Genomic DNA, 17,515 nt, shown 5'->3' on the forward strand with positions numbered 1-17,515 from the left:
GAAAAACACAGCCTGGTAGATTACCCTTGAAAGGCTGGTAATCCTGGGTTTGCAGTGAGTTTTGTTTCATCGAAATAGAGACAGAAGAAATGCCACCATTCTTTTCTGAAGTATCATTACTCTTGGATAATACTCTTGGGCATAATTATTACTACAGCTTAATTTTAACAGCATACAAAACTGTTCACCTACAGGTTGCTCATTTCAACACATCCAGTTCACTGATGTAAGAAAGAAATCACAGATTTTGTGAGGTTTTTTGGTTTTTTTTTTGTTTGTTTGTTTGTTTTTCCAGTATATCATATGGTTATAGTTTCTTCCAGAATATTCCCCATGACTACCTTGCACACAAACATACGCTTTTATTCAATGAGCTAGTGCCAGGCAAGGACTGAATTAGCTAATTTCATGGGAGGATAAGACACAGGAATAGGGCAATACATGACAACTTAAAACATCGCCTGCGTTGTACCTGATGTGAATAAATGAACTCATACTCCAGGAGTGTGAACAGAGCACCTATCACAAACACTAAATTTGCAGCCACCAGCTCTGCATTGCTTACTGATTCAACTAAAAAAACATAGGTTTGTCTGAGAAGAATATAAAGAAATTATAGGAAAACAAGATAGCAGAGTTAAGTGTTCTCCAGAAGCTACAGTGACTTCCTACTTAGCCAGCAATATATACATTTGTAGTAGGGTGAATAACATAATAATATCATGTCAGTTGAATACTGATGTCATGTAAAAGGAACACTTGATTTTCTCTTGGAATATCATTATCAATAGTATCTGTATTTATTCAGAAGCTGCTCAGTACATTTTCAGGGAAGAAATAATTTTGTGGAACTTGAAAAAACACATGCTCGAAAAACAGGGGAGAAGCAGTCCAATGCACTGTGCAATGTGGGACTGGTGGAGTGTCACCCAATAGGATAGTAAGGCCTTCTCTCATACGTGAGTTCTACATGCAAGCATTTAATAGCAGGTATTTTCCCAATCATTAGACGAATGCTAAATGGCTCCCGGGTATCCACATACATATGTGAGCAGTGACATAGAACTAGAGGATGCAGCCCTTAAATACAAAGTGGTACGATGCTAGCTTTCTACACTGTACTTACCAAATAACTAAATGTTATTGCTAGATCAAATAACAGGACCTGAGATGCACTTTGTCAAAGAATATCCAAAATAATGCATATCCAAAATAGTTTATGCTAACACAACACTTTGAAGTAGAAAAATTGCATATTTGGCAAAGCTTAGTGTGACTGAGTGTTTTAAAAAGCTGAACTGAATGAAAATTAATGTAGACTTTAAAAAAGTAGGAAATGGTATGCTGTCTGAACCACTATGTAGAGTTCTTTGTAACGTGATTAGTGATCAGTTTAGAACAGTTACTGCAGATATCAAGATTACTTTAGTGAGCTCTGCAGCTTTTGTAAGAGATCATAATAGAAAGGCTCATCACTTTGGACATATGCAATCAAAAGAATCTGTTATTATTCAATGGTAGTAAAATAAAAGCATTGCTTATATTTGTGAAAAAAGAGTAATACATTAATACTCTGATTATTAAAATAAGCTATAAAAGTAAAGTGCCACTACAGACTCAAATAGGATTATTTAACATATTATTTTTTAAATAAGAGAAATTTAAATGGCTTGATTAGAACAAAGTTTGTCTTCACCCATGCGACGCCAGTGTGGAAATCCTCAAACTGGCTTTCAGTTGGCTGGTAACCTCGTCACGCCAGCAAAGCGCCACTCTTTCTTGCAAGAAAGTGTTTTTCACTCCAAGCTCTTCTCTCTGTGATACTGCTCACAGAGTACTCTGGCTTCCAGTTTCCTAGTTTCTAGTCTAGTGCCGTAAATCAAAGAGAATTGTACAATCAAATAAAGATAGTAAATACTGCCTTCTGGGATCGAAGGAAGACTTGATTTAAGTAATATATGTATAGATATGAATATGAACACACATACACACTTAAAATATATATTCTATATATATACACACACTACATAATGTGTATATATACTGTATATATACTTTATATATATATATATACTTTTAAAGTATCTGTAGTTGTCCAAATAAGAAAAATTCTGCCTTCGCTACCTCAACATTTCCTTGCACTTCAGTAACAATCACCCATATCCAAAGCTAATTCTGTCTGTACAGAGCAATGTACCCAATATAGTTAAAGAGGTCAAAATTTAAAATCTGATAAACAATGTAAATGTTTTTAAAAGCAACATGACATTTCATGACAATTTTAGGCAAACTGTTTCATTTCTTTCTCTGAATTTAAAATCTATAAAATTGTACAGTGCAACTCTGCAAAGTGCTGATGACCTCAAACCCCACAGATTTTAGCAGCCAGTGAGAGGGTTCATCAGCTTAGAAATCAAGCCTTTTAGAATATGAACATTATCAGAAAAATTATGTGCTAACCACTAAATTCTCTTCTCTGAAATACACTTACAATTCTTGTTCATACCTGTAAGATTCAGAAAAAATAGTCTCAATAACTTTTCATAACTATAAGAGATACAGGCATTAAATTCAGAAGTGACATAGAAGACATTTTCCCGTTACATCTACTTTTAAAGGCATTAAACTTATCATGTTTTTCGTTCCAGCTTTCGCTTATTTAATGAGGATTAAGCATGAACCAATATTTGGGGCTTACTGGAATTCAAATTCATATGCTGAAAACTCGAATAGCTTTGAGCAAGACCAACTGAAAATAAAACCCCAGCCTATTTCTATATGAGTGTAACTGAATCAGAAGTATTTTTTGGCAACATAATAGTGCTGTTAACACTGTATATTTTCTTTACATCGTTGATCGCTGGCCTGCTTCATCAAGCTTGAGGTTTCGTTTTCTGGCTGCTTCGCTGTTGAAGCCCACGTCAGGTTTATCTGCATTGCTGCAGTCGGTCATGGTGGATTCGGCTTCGGTGCCTTCGGAAGTCCCTCCGTTGGGCCGCGGAGCCTTGGGCAGCTCTTCAGGGGGGCGTCTCCAGTGGGGCCGGCTGGCCATCCACAAAACCAGCGCACCGAAGATCACGATTAGAAGGCCAAGGCAGTTGACAAAAATTGCTTCTGGGGGAGATTCCCTATATGCAGGATTTTGCCTGGGAAAAAAAATAAATAAAAGGGTAAAAAAGACAATTTTTAATGGCAATTCTGATCTAAAAGCAGTAGTCTCTTGCTAGACAAGATGTCTTTTTAGAACAAAACAATGATTCAATACTAGACTGCTATTATTCTGTGTGAATAGGAGTACAGTTTGCAATGAATAAATTTAATAAAAAGTAAATAATACTTACAGTGAAAATATAAGCTTTTCTGTGATTCCCATGAGAGCTGATGCGATCACTGTTGCAAAGATGAGCAGGCCTGAATAAATATGTATTGGCATGAGGGCTGCTCGAAGCCAAACTGGAGCAAAAGGGAGTAGAAAGATTGCAAAACCCAGGAAAAGCTAAACATGAAAAAAGATTCAGAGGTAAGAATTAATAGGATGCAAGCTGCACTTTTCAAGCAGATTGAAAATCATGATAAAAATTCCATTTTGAGATGTCTTTGCATACAAATACAGTAAGAATCAAGATTTTTATTTTTGAATGTATTTTCTTTCAATACTAAAACCAAAACAATAATTATAGATTAGCACCTGTGAAAAAGACATTAAATATTTTATAAATAAAGCTGAGTGGTAACCTTAAAACCAAAACCAGAGTACTGGAGAAACAAAGTTTCAATGACACTAGTAATACTTAAAAGGTGTGAGTAGCTACATTTTGATAATCCCATCAACTTCTCTTCAATTTCAACTTCTCCCCTTTTATTATAGATTCAGACATAAATGAACATCATAAGGCAGATAGTTATCTGTCCTCAGTGAACTGTAGAATTTCACTTTGTTAAGTAGCTTTGGTTATGTTGGTAGCAGCCCCCAGAAGGCCCTGCTCTCCATCAGAATACAACAGTCAGGTGGCATTCACAGAGTGAGGGTGTGTGGGGACAAGGGAACATGTTCAGGGGCCACCCAGAAGGCCTCCTGTTAGTACTGGCTGGGTGCTGGACCATAACCCATCACATTTCATCACAGACTTGCTCAGCCTCACTGAGGCTGCATCCCAGCTTTACTTTGTCCCATCATTACTTACTCCTGCTGCTAAATTAGAAATTGTCCGTGAAATTTTAAATTCATCTTGCTTTAACTTACAGCCTTGTTCTGTCTTTCCATGCTGGCTTCAAGAGTCTGGTGTTTTCTCCCTAGGAACCTTTTTAATACACTGTAATCAAGTCATCTCTTAATCTTCTTTTAGATTTGAACAGTAAGAGCTTTTTAAGTCTTTCCCAGGAAGACAATTTTTTCCTAGCTCTTATATTTCTTTTGCAACTGCTCTTTATATTCCATATTCCGTACTTTCCATATCAGTTTCCCTAATTATGAGAGTATTTTTACCTCTGTATAACAGTTATTTTTCTTGTTGTCACAGCATCACAAGAACTCATTTTGTGTCCACTTTGAATACTTTTTTTCAAAGACATTGCTTTCCGAAAGACAGTCTCCATTTAACATTTTTGTTCTATTCTCAAACTGTAACTGTGCTATACTGTGTTATGTAGTGTATATATACACACACTATATATACTTTTGGATTCAGTTCAACATATTTACACTTCTGTTTCTGCAGATATATTATTATTGAGCATCTCCTCAAGAATACCACTAAGAATGACTATTGGAGGGAAAATATTTACAGTAAATTGTACTTGTTTTACCTCTTGTTCATCTTGCACATTAAGTTTTTGATCAACATACCACTTCTGGCAAATGCAAAGTGTATTTCTGTATAACAAAAATACTACTTTATTAGTATTTTCTAGTAACAGCTCTCAATCACTTTACAAATTCCTGTTAAGTCTCTGACCGGAGACTTGCATCCCAGTTTGGAAGACATAGTATCAGGGCCTGGTATTACTATGGCAAAGGCAGCCAGGGCTTTGAGTTAAGTGACACTGATTATGTTCATAGTAGCAAAATGAGAAGCAGATTGAAGGTCAGCAGACAATCCAGCGGTAACTCGTTCACACATCTAAGCCTTTAGATCTTTAATGCCCCCTCTTGCACACTTGAGGTCAAGAAGTGACAACCTAAAACTATACTAATTCAGCTGAGAACTCCGTAATAAATGTTCTAAAGATATTTAAATAAGCTCTTGACAAACCAAATCACTTATTTCTCTTAGAAAAAATACACTATGGTTTTGTAGATGAAAATGTTCTTTCATAGTGATTTTTCAAAGCAGTTCAAGAATCCATTAGGACCATGATGCTAGTCTACACATTCAGTAGTTCTCCTGTGATATCACCTACTGTATATTCTGTATGATAACACACTACTGTAAACCTGAATAGTAAATAAACTGCAATTATCCCAGCAAATTAACAAAATATGCTTTAAAGTGCACTTTTCTGTGAGGTCAAGGATAAAGTATTTGCACACTTACATACTAATTTGACACATGACAGAATATAAAATAGGCATCCCAATAGCTACCACATAGTGCCCAACAGTGAAAGCCTACTATACCTAAAGTATTAAACACATTCTTAAACTTTACAACCTGGTTATAAATAAAGTTAAATGCTGACCTGGAGAGAATAAAGTATAACAGCAGCCAGCCCAATCCAGCTGTGCAGGCTGTACATGTTGGGAATGTTGCTGGCATTGTGGTAGTCAAACACGGCTACCATAGAAACAATTGCAAGAATCATAGCTATGGTATTTAACCCAGCGTGGATGAACTTCATCAGGAGTTTGCTGCATTTCCAGGTCCAGGGCAATCTATATACAATAATGGCTGAGAAAAGAACAGAAACAAGATTTCATACCTTATAGGATAACTTTTCTAAGATTTTAATAATCATGCATCATTCCAATACAAGTTACAGGAAAATCAAATACTTAGTCCTCCAAAAAAGTCAGTTAAAGTGTTTTCCTTCTGTACAACCTAACACATAACGTATTCCAAATATAAAACTGAGGCTTAAATACAGTTGTTAAGGAGATTTCTTCTAACTTCAGAAAAATGTAGATACGTTTCAAAAAATAACAGGAAACAGCTCTATTCCTGCTTAAGGCCCCACTCCTTGAAGTGATTAACTAAAGTGAGAAATAGGTCCAAATTCTTTTATCCAGAAAATCAATCACTAGAGAATTGTGTAAGAATGTTTTTATATTCATTCTCTTTGCCAGTTTTGAATGCTCTTATCAAGTAATTATATAGGTATGTATAATAATTATCTATTACATAAATATTAATAGGATTATTTTAAAGGAGAAAATGCTACTCTGATTTTAAGGGAGTCATAATTTGACTCTAACAAATGGATTTGGTAAATAAAACTCTTCAAACAATCTTAGATGAATGTAAGCTTTTTGCTTGTATTATCATATATAATACTAGGGGGCTGTGATGTGTCTAGTCTGAACAAAATGACACTTTCTAAACAGCAATTGAACCCCAGAAGGCCCATGAGGGCAAGCTCAACAGCAGAGAGCTGCTTCTTGCCAGGCTTTTTTGTCAGCTCCCCACTGCCCCATCCCTTCCACAATTGCCTGCCACATGCCTGAGCCACAGGTACTTTACTAGGGGAGCCCGTGGCTTTCGCATGGATCAGACCATGCGACTGAAGCCCCAGGTACATCTTACTACAAACCAGTAGGGCTTCCAGATATGCAACAACAGAGAAGGACGTTCAGGTAATAGGGGACAAAGACTAATGTGCACGCTCAGTCACTTGACAAAAAGAAGACTAGTGCCCATATCCTGAGCAAAAATACTGAGCTTTATTGAGCTGGTTCAAGAACTCCTTTAATCTTTCTGGCAATTAAATGACATTCAAATTCCTCTAAAAATCAAAGAATAGAATGTACACAGGCTTCAATAAATGTTTCCATTCCAAACATTCAGAAACACATTATTATATGCACCAGATAAGAAAAATATGTAATAAATACCTGATAAATAGAAAAAGGAGGAATTTAGGCAAGTAGTTCTCATGCCTTTCTCATTAATCATTTTTTTCTTTATTCTGCATGTTGTGCTGAATAGTGCTGAATACTAACAAATGACAAATTAATTTTAAAGCTTTATTCATACTTATGTATTTTTACTTGGATGCATGCCAAAAAGCATAAGATTGTGCCAAACAACTGACAAAGAAAACTCTGTTTGCAAGTGGAATTTCCACCCCGAAAGTGGATTTTAAATCTATGCCTGCTTTTACTCACTGTGTCAATATATAATACTAGAATGGAAGTGATCAGAATACTTAACACTTCAGCGTTCTCTTTTTAAAAAAGTAGAATTAGTAAATCAAAATCAGGAAACTAGAAGGGTACTGTCCAAGTAATCAAGCTGTAAAATGTAGATTCATTTCTGTGGTTCAGCACATCAAGCTTATGATCACCTCCAACAGTTCTCAAAAAGTTATATAGAGGATAATATTATATCTTGTTATTGTAATAATTGCCTGAATCGGACCGCTATTATCAATTGATTTTAAATTATTGATTAGAATTGCTGGCTTTGTACAGCATTTATGCCACAAGACCCCAGCTAAGCCTCAATATCATATGGAGGTATTTGAAACTGTATGATAGAAAAGCAAATGCAGAGTGAGAGCCTGGGCCCTTGTTCACATTGCCACGCATCAGTTACATGGAACATGTTATATGCCATAGCCTAGACAGAATGCATAACAAAGCACTTGCACTAAGGGCTGCCTGTGACCTGGGCAAATCTGCTGGTCCACCACTGTCAGAAGAGATAGTCCCATTTCCCCACCACCACTTTCGCTCTCCATGTCACTGTGCAGTCCCCTACTTTGTCACAGCGGTGTGTGCCTGAGCAGCAGGAGGGAGCTGGGGCACAGAGGGGACAGAAGGAGAACTGATGGAGGAGGAAACTGCCGCTGTCAGCGGTATGAGCGTTAAAGACTGGCTCAGCAAGAGGTAAAAGCACATACAGAGCTCCTGTTCAAATGATACACCTGTTCAAATGTCATACTAGTGCAGAGCTGTGAACAACTTTAGTTTAGCATCCGCTTGTAAAAGATTAAGACTAGGCATCCTTAGACAGAGGTTCTTTACTTTGATCTCAGTCCTGTTATGAGCTCTGACTTTAAAGAATATCACACAGGACTGAGTGAACATGCAATAGCTTGCATTTGGTTTGAAATACCTGTTCCTTATCAACCATACATAGAAAAAAAATCTGAAATTAGCTTTCTAGGAGTTTTGGCTGTTGAGTGCTCTGTAGAGGTGGCAAGGACTGCTGGGGAGATCCCTCTCACGCCAGCAAAGTCACGCAGCCTGGCTCTGAGTCCGCGTGCGCTGACACAACCCCTCTGAGCTGCCAGAAGGAGCACTCCTCCCATTTCCTTTGCTGTTCCTTCATGGACAATTCTGTTGCTTATTTTCTGCCAGTTCTGGATGCCTGCTGGCTTCTTTTGAGAACCACTTTAAAATGGACGAAATTAACCCAAAGGAAATGCCCCCATTTATGATTTCAGCAGAGCTCAAACTAAGTTTGTCACAAGAGCTGTCTCTTCACAGCTTGGCTGTGATGAGACCCTGAGCTCAGCAGTTGCTTCCCTTTCACATTCCTGAAAATTCTACAACCCATCAGCTGCTGGAAACTGCAGGAGCTGGCTGTTTTTCCTTGGAACAGACGTTGTGTTATGTTCAAATAAATGTAATCGTGAAGTTTGTCACATAAAGCAAGCGTTATCCTCAGGAGTGATTTAAAGATGAAGGAATGTTTGAGAGATTTGCATTGCTGAAAAAGGATTGTGATCAGAGGATATAAGAAAACATTATAAAAATTGTATTTCACACTGAAGATCTTTTGATCTTTTTGAATTGCTCTACCACCTTAGGCAACTTGTGAAACTCATAACCCTCTCCAAGGATGATGCTTCCTGCATAAATCCTAGAGCATCATCCTTTTTGCAGCTTTGTTAGATGGCTGCTTAGTCACCTAGAGCAGTTACGTCTGGGCACTTTGCAACTTCTCTGGCCAAGGTCAGGAGGAACCACTGTTACTCATTTAGTCTTTAAAATGAATGTTTAATAATCATTTGAGCCAAACTAACCTCTTACTGCTGCAGAAAGGTGGGGATTCTCCTATATTTTCCCCTCCCTCCTCCTCCTCTCTGCTTTTGTGCATGGTCCACCTTCTCCCTTCTACCATCTATGGCACTTTTGAGTCCTGCTGGAATGAGTTCAATTTGTTAATCTAGCAAAATCTCAATTTTTTGAAGGGTGTTTTGCTTTTCTGGTGAGCACTGGATCTGACAAGCACAAGAATTGGCGCAAACAGAAAATGGCAAGAAGATGAAACCAAAGCACAGAGAAAGCTAAAAGGGAAGGAGGAAAACAGTAGGTCTTTTTCAGCTGGAGTGAACTGTTAGATTGCCTCATACACCTATGTAATTTCATCCATATAGAAGAAATTTAATTGACTCTGGAATATCACATGATAATGTGGAAGACTAGGACCTTTTCTTTCTCCTTTTCCTTAAGATTAAGCAACACTTCTGTTTATTCCTTCATTAATACATTTCTGCTCCTAGACTCTTGTTTACAGGCTGTTTAAAATGCAAGTTATATGACTTGTAAATGATATATAAGAAATGTTAATTGTGCAAATATCTCTCATGATTTATAAAGTCAGCCTTGGTGTAGAATTTATTAGTCATAGAGAAACTCTATATAAGCACAGAAAGCATGATCCAAAGACAGGAAAAAAGACTGCCCTGTCCTCCTGGCTCTGACTCTGTGTAGTTTCCTACAGCCCCCAAAACAACCAGGCTTCTCCTCAGTCTCCAGCAGAGATCAGCATATCTTTGTAGAAAACGACTAACTAAAACCACTGCTTTGTTAGGTCAATAAAGAGATGAGAAATCCTCAAAAATCATTTATCCCCAATTAAGTCTTGATAGCTCCCATATTTATTTTCCTTTGGGAAGGTGCCAAACACTATGATTTGCAGAACAAACATGAACTGATATGCAAATACTGCTTCGGAGTATGGTCTGGTGCCTACAGTCATTTGTCCAATATTTCCACATATAAAATAAGACTTTTTAAAAACTTATTTAAGTTATATTATCACACTACTATTCCTTCAAGCTATTCTTAAAATCCACTTTTTCCTCATTATTTTTCCTAACTTTTTCTAAAAAAAAAAAAAAAAAAAAAAAGTTTCTCTACTAATGTATACCAGGACTTTTATTACCTGTATTTTTCCAACTTTCAGTTTAGAAATCATCTGGACAATTGACATGCACTGGCAGTGTTTACCGCATATCCTTTACCTATGAATTGATCCACAAATGGTAAGTATTAATGTCTACATAATGCTCATTGCACATGTACTGCCCCATATCCACATTATTATAGTCATCCCGCCTTCTATAGGCCATTTCTATTCCTATTTGTGTAGGCTTTACCATTCCCAAGAAGCAGGTGGTTGTTTGCTATCATGAAGACTCACCCACATTACTTTGAATTCGATGGCAATTGAATTTGATGGCAATTGAATTCTCTCAGCTAAATTTGGATCAGCTCCATCAGCTCCACAGCAGAATCTTTGCTGTTAATATCTCATTTAGAATGGTCTTCCTTCTGTCTCTATCTTTGCCTTTCTTCTAAGATGATAGGAATTCCTACTTGAAACAATGCTCTATTATCAATTCTTTGGACATACTCTTCTTTTCAATTCTTTGGTTGTAGTCTTCTTTTCAAGCTATGGTGAACTTTTCTTTACCTTAGAAATACCCTTACTTACAGCTGAAGCAAAATCCTTACTCCATGATGTGGAGACAAACTAAGTTTTCAGTGAAAAAAAGAAAAGGGATAGGAAGAACTTCTGCAGAAAACATCCTTTTATTTTCTGCAAATAAGTTATGTAAAAAAAAAAATCTGTAATTTGATCTCCTGGTAAAGTCAACAGGTGTTTTATTATTGTTTTATTTATTTATAACCTAAAATTACACCTCACATGACATATTGGGCAATAACAGCAAACTGAAAATATAAAGCAGCTTCAGAATGTCATAGCGCAAGCGGAGCAGCCCTTGCTGCTCGTGTGTGTCCAGCCTTGAACGCACCATGCACATGTGGCACCTTCCAGTTCCTCTGGAACCAAAGTCCAGATGTGCTGGCCTCGTTCCTGGCTGGATGAATGCAGTGTGTCATTCACTAGGGAAGCTCATGTAAACAAAGGTATTAAAAATGAAATTGTAATCCTCCTTTTACAAGGTACTCCTGTTTACATTTATACTCTATGATCTTCGTTACTTAAGAAAAATGAAATCTTCCCCTCAACTCTCCCCAGAGAAATCGGTGGTAAAATTATGGAGAATTTCCACTGTTCTCAGCAATATTTATTTGTCCTGCTTACTAATGTTTCATTAACTCTCCTCATGTTGAAACTAGTAAGAAGTTTGTCCCTGGCTTTATGGGAAATTATTGCTGGAGTTGTTCTCTCTGCCTCTTTATCCAGTTGTTTTCACCTCCAAATTTCAAGATTCCTAAAGTACTGTCTAGTGCCCTTATTTTTGTAATGTTTAGATCCAGTTTAAATCTATGCATAGGCATAGCTAAGTTAGCAGATCTAAGTATTGCATTTCTCTTTCTTTTTTTTTTCTTTTTTTCTTTTTTTTTTTTCTTAACTGAAACCATTTATAAACTACATCACGTCGGGCCTTTTTTTTTCTATTCTCTTGGAATTAATCAATAACACTAACAGCAAAAGCACAGTTCAAAATCCACCTTTCTTATCATCCCGAGAAGCCGATAAAACCCTTGCACTTAAGACATAACACGCTAAAGGCGTATGATGGCCACAAAGAAAAAAAAAAAAAAAAAAAAAAAAAAGGGGATATTGTTAATGTCGTAACGGGGAGCACTTAAAAGCCGGTCTAAGCCTCAGCAGCACAGCAGGCAGTGAGAGGTTCCTGCCCGCTCGTCCCGCACTGCCCAGGCGCCACCAGGAGCGGTGCGTTTAGAAGCGCATCCTAGAACGTACCTCGCCGCGGCCCGCGCCACCCGCTCCCCGCCCGAGCCTCCCTCCGTCCCGGGCCCCCGCGGCGGCTCCTCGCCCCGCGCCGGGCTGAAGGGGCGGCCGCTGCGCCGCCTACAAAGGAGCCTTTGTGCCCGCTGCTGCGGCCGGGGCGCGCCGTCTCCCCCGCGGTCCCGCCGCGCACCCACCGATGCCCTGGACGAAGACGAAGCCAGTGACGACGAGGACCGGGTGCCAGTTGAACTCGCCCGAGCTGCCATCCCAGCTGAGCCCCTCGCGGTAGTGGAAGACCCAGACGAGGGCGAAGATGACGGACGCGAAGCCGACGAGCAGCGCCGAGACGAGCAGCGCCAGGAAGCGCCAGTAGTCCTCCATGTTCGGGGGCCGCGCGGCCGGGGGCGGGCGGGGCCGGGGGCGCGGGCCGTTAGCGCGGCCGTTAGGCGGTGCCAGCGGCTGCCGCCCCGCCCGGCCCGCGCCCGCAGCCCCGAACTCCTCGGCGCCGCCCCCTGACGCGGGGCTGCCCTCATTTATTTTTTTCCTTTATGTACTTTTTACAAACTTGACAAGTTTTTCTTCACATTGAGAGCTCTGATTTCAACTGACTCCTGTGTGCCAGCCCCTGTCCAGACCCCTGTTCAGCCTGGCGCGAAGGCTCTGGGCATTGGGAGCTCACGGGCCAGCGGGTGCGGTAGGTGCTGCTGGATAAGGAACTTGCAGAGCTGTTATAAAGATAACCCCAGCAGCCACAAGCTGCGAGAGATAAACCAGGAAGGAGAGAGCTGGTGTGACAGGGGCAGCCCAGGGGGAGTGCGCACTGGGGACACACTCACGGGAGGAGCGCCCAAGGCGCCACTAGTGCATTCAGATGTGTTCCCGCAGCTGGCCATGATCCCCTTCGCTCGTGCTGCGCTCACCAGGCACTGCAAATGTAAGGCAGAGACTAGCCGGCTTCGTGCGCAGACGCTGGCCCAGATGTGCGAAAGTGTTTGGGACTGCTCCGCTCAGTGTCGCAAGACCTGCCAAAATGAGGCAGTTTCGTTACACGAGAGGCAGATGCAGGAAGCCGCTGCCGTGCTGTGGCAGGAGCCCCAAACCACGCATCCTTCCAGAGCAGAGCCGCAAGGAGAGGAGGGGAAGGCCCTGTGGCTCATGGTTATTTGTGCCAGCGACACTAGAACACCAGTATTGTTAGGTTTCCTAGGGCAAAGCATGTAAGAGAGGGCAGACGTCTGGACGCACATTTTTATTGGTGATGCACACACACACACATAGCCTGCCAGGGCTGCCAGACTGCCCATCCTTAACTCAGGAGGGAAGCAGGTCATCTCAAATGTACGCTCACAAAGTTTTCCGCACTTTAAGTGAAATTAATCTATATACCCTATATTTCTAAACCAACACATAATGAAATCATGTCTCCTTATGTACAGAAAATGTCTTGTGGCACAGTATAGCATTTATACATAATACATAATACATGTCCATTAAAAAAAAAAAAAACATGTTCTGTACCTTTCTTCAATCCTTTAATCATTGTTTTTTAAACAACCAAATATAGAGATACCAGTGTACTCCACTAGTATTTTTGAAAATTGGTGTTTAGTTAAAGAATATATGTGAAACTTCCAGATTTATGTTGAAATGCTACAGACCACAAAGTATCAGTTTCACATGCTTGTTAGTTCCATGCATGAAATTGCAAATTATTGCGTATAATTTCACAAAAGGATTTTTAGTCCCCAAAACTTGTCCATTCTTTCCAGTTATATGAGCTGGTATAATAAAATGTATCTTGTCTTCCTGCAGGCTACATAAGCACAAATATTTCTTAAGTCATCTTTATGTCTCTAAACGTAATCCTCCAAATTGCAAAATAATTAGAGCAGTCAATAACAAGAACAAACATAGAATTTTATTGAAATGTGAACAAGAGAGGAGTTTAGAGCTAACCATGAACAACATGCTTTTTTAAATAGCGCTTAAGACACTTTAAAGCTTACTAAGTGTTAAATAAGCAAAACCAGAAGAAAGTACAAATAAACAAACTAGATCAAGCAAAATGAAGTGTACTTTGTGGAAAATCTGTAATATACAAGGATTTCAGGCTAACCCTAACCCTACCTGCATTTCTAGTTTCCTTTTCTTCCACCTCTTTTGCCTATTTGATACGGACGTAGGAGAGACACAAAGTCAGAGGGATTGCATGTTTGCCTGGCGGTGGGGACTCCGCCTTGTGCCGATGACCGCTGAGGACTGAAGTGTGAATTTAACGATCTGCCTGGGACATGAACCCCCACTGGCCTAAAGGCGAGACTGGCTTGTTCGGGAGGGTAGCCCGACTCTGGGATTACTGAAGCCTTGCTTTGCATCACTGTGTGCAGCTGCCATGGGAGTTCATGATCTCTCCTCTTTTCCAGAGCTCCCTCACCTAGAGCGTATTCTTGCTTTTCCAGTACAGCACCAATTCTCTCAGAGTGATGTTCTCTCTTAGCACTTTTCAGGACACAATATGCACTTATTTCTTTCTTTCTGCTCCTGCGCTGTCAGGTATAGCACTAGGATGACAGTGCCTTGGACGACCCGTAAAACATACACACAGAGTTTTCATTACTTGCTTAGAAGAGGGAGGAATGGAAATCCATACTCCTTCCCATACTATTCCTTCAGTAGACAGCTACTCCGCAGCTTCTGTCACTGTTTGAGAGCAGCAGCCTAGAGACAGTACATGGACATTTATCCAAGCAACGCATCATATCAGCATAGCTAGTTATTTTCTGCTTTTGATGTAACATTATAAATGCAGGAAATGTTCCTAATTCCCAGTGATAAGCGGCTGACTTGTCAGAGCTATAGCTGCAATGGAGTTAGAGCCTCTTCTACCAACTACATCTTTATCTGTTTTTCTAAACTCGGCTCGGTTTTCTGAACCTTAGAACATGACATTCCAAGGGAGTTACAGTCTCCCTCCAAACATTCGGAGAAGCTCTCAGAAGCCAGATGGCTGTTTATTGCATAAACACACAGAATTGCTGAGATACCTCAGCCACGCTTGTCCTAGTGGCTAACTTAACTGATCCTTGTGAAAAGGCCTTACCAGGAGTAATAATGACAAGTGGCCTTAATTAATTTGTGTTGGACCTGCACCAACAAGCCAGGATGCTGCTTTTACTCTCTTGGCACTGAAGTCCATGTCAAAGAGGCAGCACCTTCTCACTTTTGCTGTTGAAGACCTTGCTGATTTAGCTTTACAGGAATTGTGGCTAGTGAACAGGACCATTGCTAAAATAATCTACTTACTCTTCACCCTTGGGAGAGCTCTTGCTGAGGTGAGTAAGGCAGGGTCTAAAATTCTGCGTTGGTTTAAAGGCCAGACATTATTATCTATGCAGTGAAAATCATTATTGTGCTTTAATTCATGGCATTTTCCTTCTAGAAATTTTGAAGTATTTTTCTGATACATTTGAAGTCCTTTGTAACAATTTTTGAAAATCATGGGACAGTGGGCAGTAGTCGGAACCGCTAAAGCACCATTATAAAATTTTATTGCTTGTGCTTTGTATTTGGCCTGTGCTTTCTTATTTTCTTCCCCACTGCTCAGCAGCCTAGTCAGTGAGGATGCATTAGAAAAAGACAGGATGTGCACTCTATATATGCTTTCTGCTCAAAATCAGAGCAAATCTCACCAAAAAAAAAAAAACCAGCCAGCGAGCCAGGCTTTTCTAAGCATTGACTGGAAAGTTCCTTCTATATGAGTAAAGACAGAACAGCCTTTCTGGGATGCAGGCTTTGTTTCTCTGAAGAGGTCATGGTGAGGTGGAAAAAAAAAATAGTGATTTTGCAGAAGTACAAATGCTGGAAGCATGCTGCTTTGGTCCACGAAATAGCTGTTTAAAAGACAGTTATAAACATCAAGCCAGCTTTTTAACCAGTAAAAAGAAGGGGCAGCAGTGTTACAAAGCACTAGCGGAAATACTGTGTCAACAGCAGGGACTTTCCTAGATCTCTGCTCCGACCGTGCAACTGTGCAACATCCACATATCCCAAAGTTAAGAATAACTGTGGCTCCAGAATGTAACTTCTGCGGTATAAGTCTGAATGTGGGCCAACTGAACAGCCAAATAAACATGTTAATATACCCGTGATTGTTTTCCCTCATGCTCCCATCTGGCAAGCAACTGTTGCTGGAGACTGGCTGGTGGGCCTGCGATCCCACAGACACTGCTCCCCACTCCTCCACTCTGTATAACCCAGATAACCCAGAGTTCTTGAGCCATTTTCTGGAATATTAGCTTCCCCTTTCATGCTTCCTTTTTCCTATTCTTGAGAAGAGCTTATTCTTCCCTGAGAATGTAATGTTCCTAAGACTGTGATACTCCTTCCCCCAGTCACCCAAGAAGAAGGAATTTGTACGCCCCATTTACCAAATACGTTGTTAAGCTGTATCAACAAAAGCAATTGTAGCATTGTATCTACTCACTCTGCCAGGGGAATATCTAGTTTCTTTTATTAATTTAAACACTCTATTCTTGCAGTTCTTTTGTAATCTTTATATTCAAAGCAAGCATTCGTACTTATCTGTGAACAGGAGGATGAATTGACAGAAAAGTCTTTTGCTGCTCCTGAAAGTTGTCACCATTTTGTAACTTCAGTAAAGCAGAAATAAGAGCTCAAGTTATTAATGTTTAGATGCCAAATCTAGCAACAAGAGAGCTTTAAGTACTCCTCTCTGAATATCTAAGACTGTGACAAAGATGTAAACAAAGATGTTCCTTCAAATATCTCTATTGATAAAGTAACAGGACTTATCCAGAGCAAAGAATAAAGAAACTATGTAGAAAATTTGGGTGATGTCACCTACCTGGGAATTTTGCCAAGAATAGCAAAGATCCCTTCAATTTTGTTTGCAATATACATTTGAAAGTACACATGCATTAACATCATGCACATATATTTATATTTTAGATATGCTTATGTATTTTTTTCCTGGGCAACTAATGCCAGCAAAAACAACACAAGAATGGGCTTTAAAGTTTTTATCTTCTGAAGTATGCATTTAAAGCCTAATTATTTGAGGCTTTATCTGCAAACTCTGGAAAACAGGACTGTAGTAGTAAGCACCAACTGAAATTTTAAGTAATATAACTCAGAATTTCACAGCAATAGTTTCTTATGCCAATTTAATGTAAAACCAGAAACTATCAGTTTCTATGAAGAGTGTTTTTTTTTTTTATTTTACTTGCTCATAAATTAGAAGTTAAAAGCACTTAAGTTAGCCCTACTTTTGTTTTTGGCTAGTATTTTTGTTTTTGTTTTCTTGTAACAATGTCACACTTTGATGCCCATTGAAATGATTACTGGTATCATGTGCACTAGACTTTTTTTCTCCCCCTTAATGG

General features: G+C 39.5%; 1 protein-coding gene across 1 annotated transcript; it reads right to left on the minus strand.

Annotated features, from left to right (window-relative positions):
- Positions 1-2,065: 2,065 nt before the first annotated feature.
- CYBRD1 (cytochrome b reductase 1) lies at positions 2,066-12,498 on the minus strand. Its single transcript, XM_088519425.1, has 4 exons — positions 12,308-12,498; positions 5,680-5,888; positions 3,342-3,496; positions 2,066-3,146 (listed from the first exon to the last, which is right to left on the minus strand). The coding sequence occupies exons 1-4, from the start codon at positions 12,492-12,494 to the stop codon at positions 2,846-2,848; spliced, it is 852 nt and encodes a 283-aa protein (XP_088375551.1). The 5' UTR covers positions 12,495-12,498; the 3' UTR covers positions 2,066-2,845.
- Between the last annotated feature and the right edge of the window lie 5,017 nt (positions 12,499-17,515).

Source organism: Tinamus guttatus, unplaced genomic scaffold, assembly GCF_059628265.1.
Source record: "Tinamus guttatus ecotype Peru unplaced genomic scaffold, ASM5962826v1 Tinamus_guttatus_pri_ptg000060l, whole genome shotgun sequence".
Classification (NCBI taxonomy): Eukaryota; Metazoa; Chordata; class Aves; order Tinamiformes; family Tinamidae; genus Tinamus; species Tinamus guttatus.